At 37.9% G+C, this 20,445-nt stretch overlaps 1 protein-coding gene across 1 annotated transcript in view; it reads left to right on the forward strand.

The window, feature by feature from the left end:
* LOC134527325 (neuroendocrine convertase 1-like) overlaps positions 1-20,445 on the forward strand; it is a 70,522-nt gene that overhangs the window by 18,391 nt on the left and 31,686 nt on the right. Inside the window, exons 5-7 of the mRNA XM_063359897.1 lie at positions 1,423-1,569; positions 2,608-2,773; positions 14,582-14,754. Of these exons, the coding sequence (XP_063215967.1) occupies positions 1,423-1,569; positions 2,608-2,773; positions 14,582-14,754 (486 nt within the window). The remainder of the gene's footprint in view (positions 1-1,422; positions 1,570-2,607; positions 2,774-14,581; positions 14,755-20,445) is intronic.

Below are 20,445 nucleotides of genomic sequence, written 5' to 3' on the forward strand. Positions count from 1 at the left end.
AGCATTTTAGCTCGTAACCCTGAATTCATACACAAATCAGAATCACAGATAGTAGTATATAAAAGGGCATACTGGCGCAGGTTCTAGGCTGAGATGCGAAGTGCTGACCGATCTCTGACATTACGGTCGCCATCTGTCGTCACGGTCGCCATATTTATTTACGGCGGCCATCTTTAATTACCTTGATCTTGAACCTTGACCTTGACCACAGCGGCCATTTTGCGTCCGCCTTCTTGTATTCTGCCATTTTGAATCCTAGAAATTTCTGCCATCGTGAAATCGAATGCCCCACTATCTACTTAATAATCCAAATTTTGTTACAGTCACCGTCTTAAAAACTCGTAATTATTATCCGACTTTAACGGGAAAAATTTTGAAATTCATAAATATTTGCTACTACTACAATTATTTGGCATAAATAACAAGAAATAATAATGTGATCTATTCCAAGCCAATAAGTGTAACATAATTTTATTGCTGATGTATCAGTTTACCAACAATCAAAAATGTTATAATTTTTATAATGCGGGAACCAGCCAACACTGTTTCTGCAATTTGTTTTCTTTTTTTCAGGGTTACTTATGATTTACTAATTGAGAAAACTATGTTGGGAAAATATGACGTTGATTATGTTCAACACTTTGTTGGTTATCTTTAATGAAACGAACGCTACGCTATCTTTAATTTATATGTGAAACTAAAGGCCGCAGTCAATAATTGAGGTACATTTTTGTGTAAAGTATTAATTTCACAAATATTAGTGAAGTTAAACATATGAAATTTATAACTTTTAACGCACAATTTTTTTTTTACATTTAAGTGTTTACAAGACGTAACTCTCTCGCTAAGAAATCACGCCCAGTCGAGTCTACCAGTTAGAAAGCAAAGCGATACCAGGAGGCTGTCACTAGATCATGCCTGTGCTTACAGTACACTAACAATATTCACAGCTGATTTATAAAATTAGAAAAATTATATAATGTGACTTGCAAACAAACTGACTTCTAAACAAACTTTCATTTTACTCAGTTCAGTAATTTCATGCCCACAACGTGATGGAAATAGGGAAAAAATACTTTCCAATCGGGAAGTCTGGTGCGTTCGCCATTTGTGTCACGCCGACGTCACAGATATGTCTAACGTGGTTGGTTAGAAAAATATTTCATTCAAGTAGAGTCTATCGCTTTAAGACAGTCGCGCTATTATGATATTAGCATGATTCAAACAAACTCGGGTCTAGTCAAACCATTTTGGTATTCAACGGAATGTGTGACAATAACCCAGTATGCTTTATTTTTCAATAACATAGCCATAGACGTTAATGAGTTACACAAAAAAAAGAGAAACTTTTATATATGATGGATGAAGCAAAAGTAAACCACAACACTAATTGTGGTTAAGAATACTTTTTTTGTTTTGAAGCAAGACACCCGAACTAGACCGGATCTTCCCAAGTTGGATCTTCACGTCCTGCCTTTGTACGAGATGGGCGTCACAGGGAGAGGCGTGCGCGTTTGTGTCTTGGATGACGGACTGGAGTATCTTCACGAAGATCTAAGAGACAATTACGTAAGTGTGTAACCTTTTCCTTGAACACCAATTAAACCTCAGCAAAGCCATATTTAATTAAATGCAGCTTTCACTTGTATTTTAGTTCTTTGTCATTTGCGAATCCAGGCGAACCTCAAAAGGGGTTCGAAAAGCCTCTCTTATAAACATAACTTAACACTCTTACACGAAAATAAACTACACAGTGTGGTATAAGTGTTTAAATTGTAGCGATTAAAATAATTGAGCCATACTTTCGTCCCAGGTGTCAATTATTTCCATGTGGATATGACAACTTTTAAGGAATAGCACCCAAAAATCTTTTCATTAAGTAAAATTATCTCAATAATGACATGATCCATGTTTTCAGCAGTTCTTTTGACAAGCAAACCATTCAATGTTTGGGCTACGATTTTGTTTGTTGCACAGCTTGCGCAGTTCTACATAATTTTTAGTTACCGTATTGGTATACTTTATTGGTCTATGGATGTAATGTACCACATCATCTGTCTATGGGTCTGCCTCATCTTTACCCGTCACTAGCCCGTCATTAGTCTGTAGATGTACCACATCATTTGTCTTAAGTCTTCCTTATCATAGGTATATGAGTCTACCTCAACTAGTCCTTGTGGGTGTATTTCATTAGTCTGTAGTTGTACCACATCATTTGTCTATAAGTCTTCCTTATCATGGGTCTAAGGGTCTACCTCAATTAGACCCTGTGGGTTTACTTCATTAGTCTGTAGATGTACCACATCATTTGACTAGAAGTCTTCCTTATCTTAAGTCTGTTGGTATACCTCAACGAGACCCCGTGGGTGTACTTTATTAGTCTGTAGATGTACCACATCATTTGACTAGAAGTCTTCCTTATCTTAAGTCTGTTGGTATACCTCAACGAGACCCCGTGGGTGTACTTTATTAGTCTGTAGATGTACCACATCATTTGACTAGAAGTCTTCCTTATCTTAGGTCTGTGGGTATACGAGACCAAGTGGGTGTACTTCAGTAGTCTGCAGATGAATGGCATCATCTGTGTACGGGTGTTCGTTGTCGCAGGACCCGGACATCAGCTACGACGTGAACGACGACGACGCCGACCCGACGCCGCGCTACGACCGCGCCGGCACCAACTCGCACGGCACGCGCTGCGCCGGCGAGATTGCCATGGCTGCCAACAACGGCAAGTGCGGCGTGGGCGTGGCCTTCAACGCTCGCATCGGCGGTGAGTCGTCTGCGGCGCCCGCCCCGGCCGAGAGCTGCGTCTCTGCCGTCGGTGGCGGTGACACTTGCACACTGACATAGGCTACGGACCTACAGACGTAGCCGTAGTCGAGGGCCTACAATGTGGGGGATGCGGGGATATATAACCTCCAGATGCCTAAAAATTTCTATACCTATCTATCATTCCCACCGAACAAAAGGAAATAATTTTAAAGCAAACAATGGAAAATGTTAGTCCACCCCTCCATCACGAAACGAAATTATGCAAACGCTGCTGACCGTAGTCAATGCGGTTTCTCACATAGTGAAAATTTCAGGGGTTGTAACAGCTCACCTTGCATCGCCCCCGCCCCAACCCCCCCCCCTCCCCCACCATAGTCGTCGCCCCAAAAAAAAATACAGCCTTCTCTGATATTTTTAAAAAAATTTCCCAATTTCTAGAAGAGGAGGGGGGCTTGGTTTATACGTTTACATCCCTCCTATCATCATCATTTATCCGCCAATGACTCCCGAAGACTAATCACGTACTTAAACTGCGAACGCATGCTGCGCGCTAAGGCCGAGTTTCCGAAATACGAATGAAACCCACAACGTTAAAATTAAAGTAATGACGTCTTTACATTACCCGATTTTAAAACATGCCAAAAAAACCCCCGCAAGCATTGACTAACATTCAACTACATGCGTTAAGACTTTCGTTTCCGCATTATACATTTAAAAGTGAAGTGTTACGAAAACTGTTAGAGATGCAGACGTAATGTTATTTCTTATTATTACACGCTCACGTTTTTACTCATTAACATATAGTACAGTGAAAGAAAATGACGCTTTTAAATAAAAATTGTTTTGAATTTAAAACTTTTTTTTGTGTGAAAAATATAAATTATCAAAACAAGCCTCATTAAGAAATGATTTCCAACAATTTCATAACTTAAAGTCGTAAAGGGGTAGTGATGCCCTTGCAACTTCCTTGTTTTGTACTTTATTTAAGTTTTTGCATGTTGGGTCCTTGGGTCCTTAGTTTCTTGTGATTATTATGAACTCAGCTAAAGGATTTCGTTAACCAAATGATTTACAGCCATCGTGCCAATACAACTGTAAAAAATAACATTTATCACAGTGCACGCAACTGGTACACAGTTAATGTTTGCAATTTGTACGTTCAAATTTTTATGCAATCAGAGATCCATTTGTCGTGCACTTTTTACTGCACCAGAATACAAACTCTCAACACTAGATAATTTTATAAAATCAATACGCACTTGTCTCTTTTAACATCAGCTATTTTTACTCTTATATTGGAACATCGTAATAAGTCATTTTTGGATTTATGCGCCAAATACTAGAATAGAAGTATTTCATAATTAGTCAATATTTTACCAACCATTTAACAGGCGTTACGCCGAGCGAAGCACCGCAATTGTAAATCTCTGGAGTAAACAGTAAAAAAATTATAATTTTAAATTATTTTGAGAAACCTATTGCCAAGAAAAGTTTTTTGTAGATCTTACAAACGGTTACAAAAGTTGTGTATTAATACAAGAGTTTTTTTGTAATAGTTATGTTACTTTTCTAGTAATTGAACAGACATATGATTACATTTTTTTTGACTTTACAAACATTTGTATTAAAATAATACTTCAGCTCAATTTTTTTTTAATTTTTTTATTTTTACTTGTCTAAGAAGATTTATACTTTTTTTAAGCAGATTTAACCATTATTCAGTAAGGAAATATATAGCTTTTTTAAGCATAGCATTTTTCTTAATGATTTGATTTTGACGACATTTTATTTAAAAAATTTCTAAACTCTACCCGAAATATATTCCACGTTGTAATTAAACTCGAAAAGCAGTGATTTTAAACATTGTTACTTGGAAATCGGTTGCCATAGCTACCATGCGAATAAAGAAGTTAAACAATAAATTAAAAACGTTTATGGCCATCCTGGTAACACAAAACTAATTTTGAGTCCATTTTAGGTAGGTTTATTTGAAATAAACAATTTAAATGCCAGTTACTCTGGCTCGAAACGATGTTATATGTTCTCTGTTTTCTGGTACACGAATCAAGTAGATGAGCTATTTATTATGATTTTTCAAAAATAATTCAAATCCATAAAAGAAATTTTCTTAAATTATGTGACATATAATTTTTTTTGGTCATGCGTGTGGTTTCTGTAAGTCATGCAGGAATATTCAACAATAAAATATTTATCGTCACTCATTTATTGTCAAATAATTCCTTTTGTAAACTAAGAATTTTATTTTTTAAGTTGCAAACTCAAGATTCATGCAAAACTAAGAATTAAATAATCTCTAATAAACCAAAATCAAAATTCATGGTAAATTATATGAACAAAAGAAGAGAAAAAAAAAAAAACAAATATTACGTAGAGTTAAACAACAGCGAAATATTTATAGATTTTTTTTTTTTTTTTTTTAATATTTGCATTCCAGTTTTAGGTTCCCGATTGCAGATAAAACAAACGGGTGATTGCAAACGCATGAACGTCAACGGTCAGTGCCCCAGACGTAGACGTCAATGTAATTACACAGCCGCGTCCTGCCGTCACTAATCGCTAATCACGTCAACGAGCGGCCAGTGACAGCCATGCTTTCAGTAGACTCTCGAGGTGGATGTGTGTGTGTCAGGTACCTGGCTAGGGTGGGGGGGGGGATGATGATTGAACTATACTCGCTCTTCAATCTGACGCGGCCGAGAGCTGCGTGGGACATACATGGTACACGCGGCCGTAATTTTATCTACGGATTCGTAACAAAATTAAATTACGGGGATAAATTCCGCATCGGCGAAATATCAATAAAATCGTACCTCTACGTCGTAGTTAATTATAGCGATATTGTTATAAACCCTGTGAAAAACCCAAGTTCCCACGCATTATTTCTTTCGTTTTACCCTTAATTATATTGCTTAACGCTTCTGTTTGCTATAGGCTAAAATTAAAATACCTGCACCTTTAAGGTTCCTTTTGCTTTGGCTTACTTTTCATCTAAACGACTCTGGGCCAACGAGAAACACCCAAACAAAGAAGTATCTAATCACTAAAGACCTGCAAAAATCGCGTTTTCTATGGCTTTCAGGATAGACTGCACATACCCCTGTACACTCGGGCAAATAACGCAAGTTCATTGGCTGCCGACTTGTAAGTCGTCTCAGCTGGTTTGTCTGTGATTCGATCCTTCTTTGGTTGAGGGTTTATAACTGGTTGAGATTCGTCCAGTTGAACAGTAAGCCAATAGCAAAATTATCTAAGAGGTATATGTGTTTGAATTCTAGCCTATCACCGAATGAATCCGCGAATTTTGCAGGTCTCCACTAATCACTTAATCAGATACAAACCATTTGAGACGACTGTCACTCAGTCAGCAGCCAATGAAATGGCGTTATTTGGCCAAGTGTACAGAGACATGTGTAGTCCATCCTGAAGGTCATCGAAATCGCGAATTTTTTTTTCGGTCCCTACTTATGTAGGCCTATATTTTTTTTTCACTTGCGTTTATAGTATCATCAACATCGATGTTATTAATTATTAAAGACAGCTAACATACAGCTATACAAAATAGGATAGTTGGGAATGAAGTTGCTCCATTGTAGGGAACCAAGTTGTATGGCCGTGCGGACTGGAAACATTCGCAGTTTCCATGCCCTCCAGGATAGACTCCACGATCCTCTATGTACTCTATGTACTGCTCATTGGCTGCTGCCTCGTGATACCTGTTAACTGGGTTGCTTGTATTTCTATACTTCTTTTGTTGAGAGTTTTCCATTGGCTCAGAGTCCTTCAGGTAAACTGTGGTCCAATCGCTAAGTAGCTTGGAGGTGAACGAGTTTCGATTCTAGCCTGTCGCGAAATGAATACGCGAATTTTGCCGATCTCTGTGTATGGGCTTAAATCCCCGGGGGAGGGAGGCATGCAGGGGGTTTTCCCCTCCCGGAATTAAAAATCCCTTCATTTGAGGGGGTAGGGGAGATTGTGCTTGCGCTTTCAAAATCACGGCTGTGAAAATGGAATGGGGAACGTAATCCAACGGGCCGCCCTGGAAATTATTCAGATTTTACGCTCCTACGACCCGGAAAAAGTCAGAATGGCCGAGTCAGGATTTAAACCCTGGATCTACTGCGCAGCGTGACTCCATGACATTTTTAAAACTAACGACACATCGATCCGAAATACTAAGTGAACCAGCTTTGAATTAAAATTGTATGAAAGCTAGGGACCGGAAAAATTCGCGGTTTCAATAGCCTTCAGGATGGACTGCACATTCCTCTGTACACTTGGACAAATAAGGCCAGTTCATTGGCTGCTAACTTGAGAGTCGTCTCAGCTGGTTTGTCTGTGATTCGATCCTGCTTTGGTTGAGGGTTTATAATTGGTTGAGATTCGTACAGATGAACAGTAAGCCAATAGCAAAATCATCTAAAAGGTATATGTATTTGACTTCTAGCCTATCGCCAAATGAATCCGCGAATTTTTCCGGTCTCTAATGATAGCACCGTAAAATTGTTAATTTACGAATTAATCTTGCTTACAACAATACACTTCAGAGAAGTCGGAGAAGAAATATTGCCTGCGCCTGCGGTGAGAATTCGTCCCTGCGTTTGCTTATGGAGGTGTTGTGGAAATGATGATGTGTCACCTTACATCTGGATCGCTGGCCTTGAGTGTGGAACCTGGTTCCGCGGAAATACGATTACGTCGTTTTATCACTGTGTTTCCTCACTCCATGTGTTTCTATTAAATCTAAATGTTTGTTATTTTCCATGCCATATGACGGCGCGTTTGTTCACACTGTTTTGTGCGATTGCAGGCAGTAGCGGAAACCACCTGTTTCTCCTGGATTATAATGCAGCTCGCGAACCATTCTCTGTATTAATCGCCTACGGTTAAAATAATTTTGATCATATCCCACACAGTGTTTTTGACATTGTATATTATAAAGGACATTTTTTTGGTGTTTATCTTTTATAGTTTGGACAGTATAAAAACTTATAGTTTAAAAAACTAAAAAAAACTCTTTAATAGCTGAATTAACAAAAAATTAAAAAATTAAATTTAAATTTAAGTTTTTTGTCCTCTAGCAAAATAATGCACGACAAACTTCATAACTAAACGCGTGGGTGCGCTATTGTTTTATTTTCGTAATGACTGTTTCCTAAAATTAGTGACAAACTTGATTACAAATCATACTGTTATTACTGGTAAAGAATTTAAAACAAATGATATCAAGTACAACATTACTAATTTTAAGTTCATTATTGTTATTACGTTCATACTGTCATTTTCGTAATGGTTATATCCTAAAATTAGTGACAGAAAATCTATTAGAAATCATATTGTTATTACTGATATAAATTTTAAGACGAATGATATCAAGCACCCTACGCTTTTAGTTATACAGAGTAATGATGCATTATTTGGCTGTTAGTCAAAAAACGTAAATTTAAATTTGATTTATTAATTGTTTGTTAACTCAACAACTAAAGCGTTTTTTTTTTTCCTAGTTTTCAAACTATAAGTGGAGACCTGTAAAATTCGCGATTTCAAATCCCTAAAGGATAAACTCCATGATCTTCTACGCACTCGTGCAAATTACATCTGCTTATTGGTATAAACTGTGGCCCAATCACTGAAGCAAAATAAAGTCAAAAGTATTTGGACTCTATCCTATTGCGAAATGAATCCGCGAATTTTACAGGTCTCTAACTATAAGTTAATTTTATTCTTATTAGTCTTATAATAAAATTAAAATATTTAACATGAGTAATTGTTACAAATTAAAAAAAAGTGATTAAAGTTTTTATTTGTTACAATGAACTCTAAATTTTGAGTCGTTAACCCCTCCTCTGCCAAGGGGGAGAAAGTCGAACTCCAGGCACATGTTACACCTTAATCCGACCTAGGAAATACTTTAAATAGAAAATAATATATTTTTTAACTTTTAGAAATTTAATGGCTTTATGTCCCTCCTCCTCATCCCCCCCTCCCCAAATAACCCGGGAATATTTTCCATCATAACCCGACCTTTTGGATCGGAAACACTTAAAATCGAAAACGCATTAATTTTTAAAATTGTCAAAATTTTCGGTCTATAAACGCCCCCCTTCCCCCCCCCCCCTTTTTAGGGGCACAGTTGACCCGTGGAAAATCCCACCATTCCCCGACCTCATGGATACACAAAAAGCATGGATATTACCCACAGCTCGAAATAATTAGTTTTTTATACTCTAACCCCCCCCCCCCCCCCTTGCTCCCTCTAACACTAAGATCTTAAGTTATCAAAATATTGTATTGTTTGAGGTTCTTTATATGTATGCAAAATTTCAACACATTCGGACGTCGAAAAAAGGTTAAAAATTGAATGGAAAGATTTTATTGCATAGTCCATTCATACATACAAGTCAAGCTATTAAAAGCGTGGTAAAAATAGACGAACAACGTGATTGAATACATACGTCAGTTACTCGCAAAATTAAATTATACTACGGTAATATCTTCCTAGTGGACCAAATAAAAATGTTTGTGCATTAATTTATCGACCATTTAGGAATAAACAGGTCCATAATAATGGCAAAGATTTTCTCCAAAAATTTAAGAATTGCCAAAAAAATTGCTTATAATTGGTAATGGAGTTAAAAGAATGTAGGTATTTAGTCTTTTACTCTAACAATCTAAGTCATATTAACTTAATGTGCATTCATTCATTAAACTGATTGGTTTTTGAGTTATAAGAAGGAGTTATTCGAACATAATAGCCAGGCTTGAAATGAGTCTGCAAGTAAAAGTAAGAATATTAGTGTGAATAAACGTTTTTGGAGAACGAACTGAACAAAAAATTCTAATAAAATTGAACAGAATTTAGCACAACACATCATTTTCATGGATTGAGTATTTGTTTTGCATTTTCCTCAACGCGGAATGGCTTGTAAAAGAGGAGAACAGCATCGCATTTTTTTGTACTACTTTAATTGCGTTATAGCAGTAGTAATTGCATTCACGGGAAACTCTGAAAGTTACGAGCTATGCTGATTGAATTATTTGAAGAGAATGTGATTACTAGATATATTGTTTGTAATGCTTTCGAGTGCAAAGACGGGTTTTTCTGAAGATCACAGAGAGTACAGTAATTGTGTAGGCACAAACCTGTCCATTTTTTTCATTTATGAATATAATTTATTAAATAAATTTTTTTTAAAACATTTTTCCTTTGACTTTAATGATCACACTTAAAAATAAATATAAAATATTTTAGTGTTACATATATTTTTTAAAGATTCCTTTGCATTAACAATTGTAGTAGTGGAGTACTACGACCGTAGTGCCTTGTAAATAACTATATGTGTGAACGAATACTGCAGAAAGTGGTTGCCGGTTTTCGAAGATATACGAGTGCATGGATTTGTGCCCTATAATACTGGCACGCCCTGGGCTGCGGCGGTGTGCTATGCTTATAGCACACTTGAAGAAGAAACCCACTTCGAGCTACGGACTTGCAAGCCAGTGTTGGCCCGCCCTATTTATGTACGCTCCTGGTAAAACAGAAACCTTTGACGTGAATATGGGTTTAAAATTGCTTCCATAGCGGGAGGCAATTAAAAAAAACGAATGATAACAAAATCAGGGGATACAGTTTGGTGTTGCAGCTACATATCTATCATCTCCATCCAAAATTTAATTACACCACTGGATAGCTAAATGATTAAAGAATTCATTACGCTAAGTGAGGATTGTGATGCATCGCGCGCGGTAGAGGGGGAAGCGCCGCCATTTTTATGTTATTTTCGTTTCGAGATTTCCATTTAGTATGACTTTTGACTCGGAGAAGCTACGACGTTCGTTTGAGTTTCAATCGTCAGCTCTTGTTAATATCTATCGATTGCATATATAAAACATTAGTTTAAAATAGTTACAGTGAATATATATGGTGTTAAAATAAAAAAAAACAGCGTATGTTATATTTTATATAGATAATATTACCTGTTATGTAAACGTATTCACGTACAACACACGGCCGTGTCCATGACACAGCCACACGCCATTTTTTCATGGATGGAATTATTACCGCGTAAGCGAAGAACCTCTTGGTGTGTTCAAGCATGCAAGTGAGAGCATTACACTGTGGTTGGTCTTTGAATTCGCGAGACTGTTAACAAGAATGTGTAATCTCCCCCGGGACTAAGTCTTTAGTGGATTTTTCTAGGAATCGCTACCGCCGCTTACAGGACCTTCTGCATAATTTTTTTTGGTGCAAAAAAATTAAGCACACGAGAATATTTGAACTGACTGTGATAAGACAATTAATAAGGTTGAGCCCGGGCTTAATTTTTGTTAAATGTAATCGTAATTTTTAAGAGGTTTATATATTTGTTATTTTGTTTTTACGTAATTTTAGGGTATTTTTGTGTTACGTTTTATATATATTTTTTATCGGGCTAAGCCTTGCTATAGTGTGTGTTTTGCTAAACAACTCCAGGCCATGATTGCTTTCCCTTGCTATAAATAGTTAATAGTCTTTTTGATTTTAATAGTAAATCGTTAAAAGATAATTTAGTAATTTTTATACTACCGGCTATCCGTACTCCTATATTCCTCTGCTTAATTTTTTTTAATTTAATTATTTTTTGGTATTATTTTATTGGCGCCCTTTTAGAAGCGAGAGCTGTTTCTTTAATTACTGTGGCACATAAAGTTTTTGTTAATGTGTTCGCCGCTTTTGTTTCACTTAGCTCCCTGCAGGGTGCTGGAGTTGTTATCACTGACCCAAAGCAAGGGTAGTGGTAACAATGGTTTTGCTGAGTAATACTGAGTAATATTGTAAATGTGGTTGAGGATAAAATTTATCGAAGTTGATTTACTTTTTAAAATGCGTATAAATTGTAGTTAAAACTGTTTTCATGCTATAGTTGGGTAGCTGAAGATCTTAATATAACATTTTTTGGTGTGATTATTTCAACAGTGAGTAATATTTATTGTTAATCAATCGTTATTGATTGATAAATAATTATTGATATACTGAGCAATTATTACAAGTGAGTAATAATTTTGTTAACTCATGTTTATTTAGAAAATTGTCTTATTTCTTTATTACTCTCTCTCTCTCTCTCTCTCTCTCTCTCTCTCTCTCTCTGCCGTTTTATCCTTTAGGATATACTTAGGAGTCGAGGTTTGAATTGCCAAAGAATTTTCACTTCTATCACATGCACTGAGTTATACGCGTGTTTTTTTTTTTTTTTTAGTTTTATTTTATAAGTCATTTGATTCTTGAAATGGTCGTTGGTTTGCACAAGCACAATAAAATTGTGTTTGAAGGGTCTTCTACGCTAGTCAAACAAACGTGAAACAGCAAACCGTAATCCACTCTGTTGACCTTTCGCGCTATTCAACCAAACAAAGCAAACATCCCACAATGCAAACCCACCAGTGTCCAGCGGTAGCTCCCTTTTCAATGCAAGAAAAGAAAATAATTCTTGCGCTGTCCACGCTCGTTTCAATTTTATTTTTAAGGCGTATCCTATTTTTTCCCCAGTTTCTCACTAACTGTAGTAACAGTTATCTGGAGGTATGCTTTCTTGTGTATTTGGAGATAGTTTTTATTTACTTCGTGTTTCATATCAAAGTTTCGAAGGCTTTTCGTGTGATAGCATTCCAGCACAACCCACAAAATCACTTTCTCGTAGAAATTTCCTGCCACTTCGTCTCCCCACGTTAACGTGTTGACACTTCGGAGCACAAAGCCTCAGGCGCGTATGTGTGTGTGTGTGTGTTGAAGGCAAGAGGGGGTAAGCCCGTTCTATTGTACGTAGACTGGCTGGACCTGCAAACTGCAAGCCGCCCTGCTATTGGCCCAATGAACACGCCTCTGCACTCGTACACACCTCCGCCAACACGTCTGCAGTTGGCTGTTGACGTTTATTGATTCTCTAGTGTTAGGGCGTGTACCTTTTTTTTTTTTTCGAGAAATAATATGATCGTCCATTAGACTGCAATAAGGTATGCCCGCGCCAGCGATTGTTTCCCTTGTGATTGGCTACCGTCTACAAGAGAAGCCATATTGTCCTTTTTGGTTGGTCCATTCAGGATGCGTTGTCTTCCGTACCGGATGACTATGGTTGATGCCGACAATAGACATGCACCTGAAATAAGCCCAGCCAACATCGAATCACAGCCAATACCACAAGATTTCAACACACAGCTGGTCTGGAAATTTTTCGTGAAAAGTACATGGCCCTACTAGTATCAATCGAACACATCCGCAAGAGAAAACTTGTTTTTACTACTTCCCGACAACTTGGAGGTATGCAAGTAGGCCTACTAACTGATAGCACCTTATTGGTACTTGCCAAGATAATAATGATTATAAATTTATATAACGAACACACAGGTAGCCATTTTGTGTCGTTATACTCCCATTGATATATTTTTTGATAAAAAATCATACAGGAAGGTAGTTGCGTTTACCCTAAAATAAAGTATTCACACTATTACAATTTTTTGTTTGAAATTTGTTGCGTTATTTTTTTCGTCTGCTATTTGTTAGTGACGTAGTTGTAATGGATTTCTCCTCTTCATCCTTCCTATCCTTATCCTTTTCATTCTGATTCCTGTTGCGTAGCCAGGAAGAGAATACAAGGATATATCCCCCCTTCCTAACGAAATTTAATGGAAGAGTTTGTTTATGCTTTTGAAGTCGTAGTTGAAATAACTTATCTTGTTATTAGTGTTGTTTGTTTAGGGTTATAGAAAAAGGTTTTGTGCTACCAAAGTAAATTAAATTATCTAAAGAGTATACGTAATGTTATACTTTCTCAGCCAAATATTTTATTTTGCCTTTCCACGCGAAATGAAATCTTGGCTACACCCCGGCATCATTCTCATCATCCACATAATCCTCTAAATATTCATCTTCCTCAAAATCCTCTTCATATTAATTAACCTAATAATCCTATTCAAATTCACCATTCTCATAATACTCTTCGTATTCATTAACTTACATCTCAACATTCTCTTTAATTTAATCTTCCTCGCATATTCTTTAGTTTCATATTTCTTACCGGCCACTTTATATTCATTATCGTCACTATCCTATAGATATTCACCATTCTCATCATTCTCCTCATATTCATAATCCTCTTCTCCCTCTTCATATTCATCATCTGTCATCATACTATTAAATTTCATCTTCCTCGTCACCAAATTCATATGTGTTATCCTAATCATCCTACTCATATTCGTCATCGTCTATGACCTCTTCAGTTTTATGTTCCTCATCACCCGCTTCATATTCACCATCCTCAGCATCTTCTTCATCTTTCGTCTCTTTCCCACAATCTCCATATCCTCCTCGTCCCCCTTGTCCTCCTCGTCATCCTCGTCCTCCTCGTCCTCCTCGTCATCCTCGTCATCCTCGTCCTCGTCCTCCTCGTCCTCCTAATCCTCCTCTTCCTCCTCCTAATCCTCCTCTTCCTCTTCGTCCTCCTAATCATCCTCGTCCTCCTCCTACTAGTCCTCGTCCCCGTCGTCCTCGTCCTAGTCGTCCTCCTCGTCCTTATCGTCCTCGTTCTCCTCTTCCTCCATGTATTCCTCCTTGTCCTCGTCATCTTCCTTCTCGTCCTCCTCGTCCTCCTACTAGTCCTCGTCCCCGTCGTCCTTGTCCTCTTCTTCCTCCTCGTCCTCCTAATCCTCCTATTCCTCGTCCTCCTAATCCTCCTCGTCTTCCTCGTCCTCCTCCTCGTCCTCCTCGACCTCGTCAGCACGCCCCCGTGCACTGTGCCGTGTGCCCTGCTCGCAGGCGTGCGGCTGCTGGACGGCGTGGTGGACGACGGCGCCGAGGGGTCGGCACTGGGGTTCGCCCGCCACCTGGTGGACGTGTACAGCGCCAGCTGGGGACCCACGGACGACGGCATGACCGTGGAGGGCCCCGGCCGCCTCGCCTCCGAGGCCATCGCGCGCGGCGTCGCCGAGGTACGCTCCCGCCGCACTTGCTCCGGCGCAGGCGGCGCGCATCTGTGCTTTCACAGCAGGGTCCTTTGGGAACCACTCGGTGATGCTACACTCTCGCATAACTATACATTTTAATTGACGTTTCATTCAAGAATAATTTTTTAAACCCTTAAAATGATAGTCAAATAATCAATAATTAGACTTTATTTTGACGTGACAACGTCTAATAAAACTATGAACGCCGGCTGCACGCACGAAAAAGTGTCCCGTTACACTCATTGTACGCTTGCGCCGTATCTATCTCTCTTCCATTCGATTGGCCTATGAATCTACAATTATATTGAATAGGTTAAGGTGGGCTTTTCAAAAGTAGCTTTTAAATTTAGTACTTTAACTAAACTATCATTTCATCAATGTTTTTTATGACGTCACGTTAAAATATCGTCCGTAAACCGACCTTACAGACAACCATTTTTTTATGCTTATTTAGTACGTGATACCGCATCTACAGGCACTTAGTCATCCGGGGTCCCATAGTCTTTGAGTGAATAAATAAACACATACACTCATTCCCAATCATGATTGGTTCAATTTTGAATTATCATGTCTAACATGTGGCACGCCCATCAGCAAAAAAAAAAAGACCTTCATTTTTCAAATCCTAACTTGCTCTGTCTGCTGGCAGATTGAAGCCCAGTTAATAAGCTAATACTTGAATAATAATACTGGAAAGATTTTCAGGGATAAGTTTACAAATAAATTTAACTATTGGAGGTACTGGGGCAGCGAAAAAAACGAAAGCTCGGGTAAGACGTACTACTGCGAACACTATTTTGTAGTGTTGCAATTGCTTCCTAGCAAATGTTCCAATTTACAAATATCTGTAGTTTTACATTAATATTTCTGTTCCAAGATTACAGTGTAAGGTTCCGTCTCACACGAAAATTTTTAATGTGTTCATTTCACCGTCATTGCTATTATTTAAGGGTTCATTCTGTAATTACCTACCTTGCATTTGTTGTTTTGTCACAAATAATTTCAAAAAATATTCACTAAGTGTAATATAATGGATGTAATAAGTAGCAAAGTATTCGTAATTATTATCACTTGCGAGACTTTTCACACCCATTCTATTACACGTAGTGAATAAATGTTAAAATTATTTGTGACAGAACAGCAAATGGTAGGGAGACATCAAATTTAAATTTCAGGAATTGCCCCAAAATAAAAGTAATGACCGAGCCTTAACATCTTTAACCCGACTACAGCCATCTTGGTGCCAATTACTAGGCAGCACAGGACAGGGGGTGGAGATTGCACTATAGTGCAAACCAATTTAGGGAGTATCCTAAATTATTTTATACTCAGTCACGCCAAGTAGTATTACTTAGAGTATACTATCCTTAAACGATAACTTAAAAATTTGCAGAACTTTAATTATCTCCTGCCCTAAACGTATGTATATTATCGACGAAGCAATAAATATCCATAAAGCATTCGATTAATAAACAGTCATCAGTAACTTTTCACATTTGGCCTCTATTTTTTTATTGTTTATTATTGAGAATTTTATTTTTTTACCTGTATCACAGGTTATTTTTGAACCTATTGTTAAATGTATGAAAGCAGAATGCAAAACTACAGTTTTACATAACAATTGTTTTTTTGCACTGTAGCCCTCTCCTGTGAAGTTATTGATTTTTTGTACCAGTTGGCTATTTTAAAGGCGATGCAATAATGTAGGCCTACGTAGTATTTTACTATAAAGCAGCATTTGTGTAAAACTATAGTGCTATCGTTGGTGGTGCTTGAAATATTCTATAATTTATTCTATGTCATTATTGTACCAACCGATCTCTCTGTTTGAACGTGCACAATATTCACTTACCGCGATATATGTTACGGGTAGCAGACTAACGCAATTTGGTCTGCTCCGCCATCGCATTAGGCATGAAACTGGCAGCTATCTGCTTTGTAGTTTATTTAACGAGTTCTGAAAATGTGACGCGGAAGGTTCAAAATAGAATTTGGCGTGAATGGGCATTGAATCAAGGAAGGATCGATGTATGAACTCCTCTTGAAACCACCCCTGTGCTGTTGACTAGACTGTGTTACCGACAGTGACATGGGACAGCTGATTATATGCTTAAAAACTGAATTGAAGTGTGCGTAAATTTTTCTACTTATTTTATTGCTTATATAGGAAACTTAGACCTGGTAAAATTAAATCACAAAGTTTCAAAAAATAACAAATTTTTTAACTATAATAATTTTGTTTGTATTTTATGATAACTATTTGAGCAATAATTTTCTTTCAATGAAAAGTAGGTCGAATTCACAGTAATGTAGCCTACTTACCACATAGCCTCTCATATTTTTAATTTAACGACATTTCTTATAATCTTTTCATAGGCAATTCTCAACAAAATTGTTGCGGATAAATGACTCAGTAAAACATATACTTCGTGGCAGATGACACAGTAAGTTTGAAAAATACTATTACAGTTTGTGCCACAGACATCTGTAGTAACTAAATCCTAATAGTTTTTACTGTAATGCGTAAAAAGTATTTATCTGAACAAAATATTTTACATGCAAATTGTTTTATAATGTTTATAATATTTTATTGCGTATTTATTATTTCGTATTCTATGACCAGTTACTTAACCAGTTCAATAGGTTCACTTTATTGCTGGAAAATAATCCGCCTGGCACGAGGGATTCTAACAGACCGCCAAAAAAAATTCTTACTAACATGTATGTCGCCAAAGATATCGGAAAATAACCATGGCAACCAAAGAAAAAGAACAAAGGATTAAAAAAAAGTCTTCCAAAGGGAAAGGTCAAAAGGCAAAGGCTCAATAGATGGGAAAGGTCAATTATTTATTTACGTGTTCGTACGAGAAAGACGCTCAAAAATTATACTGCAGTAACATAAAATACTTCGCGAACTATGAAACTAAAATACTAAAATGGAAGAGAGAAAACATTGAATGGATATATATATATATATATATATATATATATATATATATATATATATTGGAAACATTGTTGCGAGAGAGCATATAATTTTAGATTTTCAACTCGTTTCTGCTCATTCAATAAAATGCTGCAATCAGTAAATTTTCATGGGGTTGACGTATAGCCAAGCACTTAATAAAAAAAATACATATGTCACAGGCAGTGAGTACTCAAGAAAATACGGGAAAAGAATGCCGGTACCATATATATCCACACCGACTTCAGAACGGATGTAAATTAATATTCTGGATGAATTTGATCATTAAGTTTAAATTATTACCTCGCAGTTGTAAGGTTGTAACGGTTGCTCTCTTCCACCCCGCTACGTTTTGCACCGCGACGTACGAGAGGAGTTAGCGTCTGATCCCTGATTTGACGCAACCCGCTGTGCTGCCGAACTGCGAGGGCAGCTCAGCCTTCGCCTGCAAGGTCAGACAACCCGCGGAGCTCGAACGAGGTGAAGATAGTATATTGACTGAGGCGCAGGCCCGGAGGTATCGCCCGCTGCTTATGCTTTCTGCACAGCTCCGTGCGAGCGGGGTAATGAATACTCTGGTTAATAACGACCGTTGTCCCTGGGAGGGTATACATACCCGAGTCCTTGCAGAGGCATAGGGAGACGTGTTCTCGGCGAATGACGGATGACGTTACCCCGAGGGTAAGTCTGTGTCACCAGCTGAAGTGTTGGCATGACGTCACCAAGCCCGAGGTGTCTTGGGTTCGAGTCGAGTGTCGACGAGTAAGACGAGTTGGGCGAACGAGTAAATACCGAGCGAGAGCAAGGCAGTGGCGAGGCGAGGCATGACACACGTGTCTGGTTTCGAGCAACACTCGCCCGGCGAGTGCTAGTAACCGGGCGAGTGACCCCCAAGCAGACGAGTTGAAAAGGCCGCCCTAGGTGTGGCGGGCACAGCGGCAGACAACACTCGCTCGGCCAGCGAGCAGGTCGAGTGGGAGACTTCGGCTGGTTCGAGTCCCGGTGTCGCTGGGATGCGACGAGGACGGCTACTTCAACCGTCTGACCCTTACGACCAATGGAAGGGCGGCTAATAGGAAGCGAAATTCAAATTTAGATGTTATTTTCGCAACTTTTGATTTTCCAGTTTGACGGTTATGGTTATTTCATTCTTTAAAAAAAAAATTTTTTTTCAGTTCCTACCACTGATTAAATTGATGACCAGTAATTTCAAAATTCTTTGTTCCTTAAATTCGGTTGTGAGTTGTCTCAAACTGAGTCTTTTTCTGTCTGATTTCCGGGTACCTTAACAAGTGGGAAAAAAATGTTCACGTACATTCACACTCTACGTGCGCATGTAGATAAACCAAATCTTCTTTGCTCTTGGTTAACCGTTTTACCGGAGCCGCGGCGAGTCGGGACGGCGAGTTCCCCGGCTCCGGGCGGACCAGCCAGTCCCGGAGCGAGACCAGCCGGAGCCGGGAGGGGGCCCGGAGCAGGCGACAGTCACCGCACACCCCGGCGGTGTTCGCACCGGCAGCAAGCTACGGAACAGAGACGTTGCTCCACAATGCAAGAAACGAGTTATCTTGAGAGTTTTCTTGAACTGTGTCTGAAGTGCATTTGTAAATAGTATTTTTTTTTTTAAATATTTTAATCGAGAGCTATTTCATGGTTGGCAATGATATTTCAACTGTCCATTCTAACATAAAGACAAGATATAACTTATAGTATTATCTTTGAAAGATTTGTGCAATGGGAGTGCATGAATTGATGTAAGCTTTTGGACATTGGCCATTGCTAAAGCACATGTATGTCTGTAGAAGAAAACTACAAAAAACACAAATCAAGCAAAACATTGCTGTTTTCAACAGGATATAAGCACCACATAATATTCCATAACAGGAATATGGTCACAAACAAAGAAAAACAAAGAAAATGGATTAACAAAACGAAAAAACCCACAAATGATGACAGCACAAAAATATTGAACCCAAAAACAGCAATTTTTTTGCTTTATTTGTGTTTTTGTCTTTTGTGTTTTTTGTAGTTTTCTTCTACAGACATACATGTGCTTTAGCAATGGCGTATGTCCAAAAGCCTACATCAAGTCATAACTTATAGTAATGTGCGCATTTGAGCAAATACACACATTACTATGAGTAAAATCCACACGGATATGTTTCATGAATTGTTATTGAGTGGGCACGATATTACTTTGAAGACACGTCCTATTGCTAATATCATGATTGTTTGTATTCACAGTTGGTTGACAAAGAATGTCATACGTCGGTACGAAATCGTGAGGCCAGAGAGCATGAGTATTCAGCTATTATCAATGAAATCTCATGATTTGTATTCAGTAGATCTTGCAGTATGTCAATAAAGGTGATGTTTGAACTGCTGCGTGGTTGCGTGTAAAAACCCTCGCATAACGAATCAATGTTCTGTAGAAAACAAGTTATTGAACTAAGTTTCGATCGAATGCACTGGGAAATGTTTTATCGTAAAATTTTATAAATAAAATCTATGACCATGCATCTTTAGAGTTCTAAAAATGTTTTTTTTTTCCTTATTGTATTTGGACATCATTAGTTTTCTAACACATTATTTACTCATCCAGTACCAAATAAAAAAAATTTTGTCGCATGTTATTTTTAATGCAATGTAATTTTCGAGAAACGAATACTTTTATGGAAACGGTTAACCAAGAGCAAAGAAGATTTTGTTTA

Source organism: Bacillus rossius, chromosome 1 (genome assembly GCF_032445375.1).
Source record: "Bacillus rossius redtenbacheri isolate Brsri chromosome 1, Brsri_v3, whole genome shotgun sequence".
NCBI lineage: Eukaryota > Metazoa > Arthropoda > Insecta > Phasmatodea > Bacillidae > Bacillus > Bacillus rossius.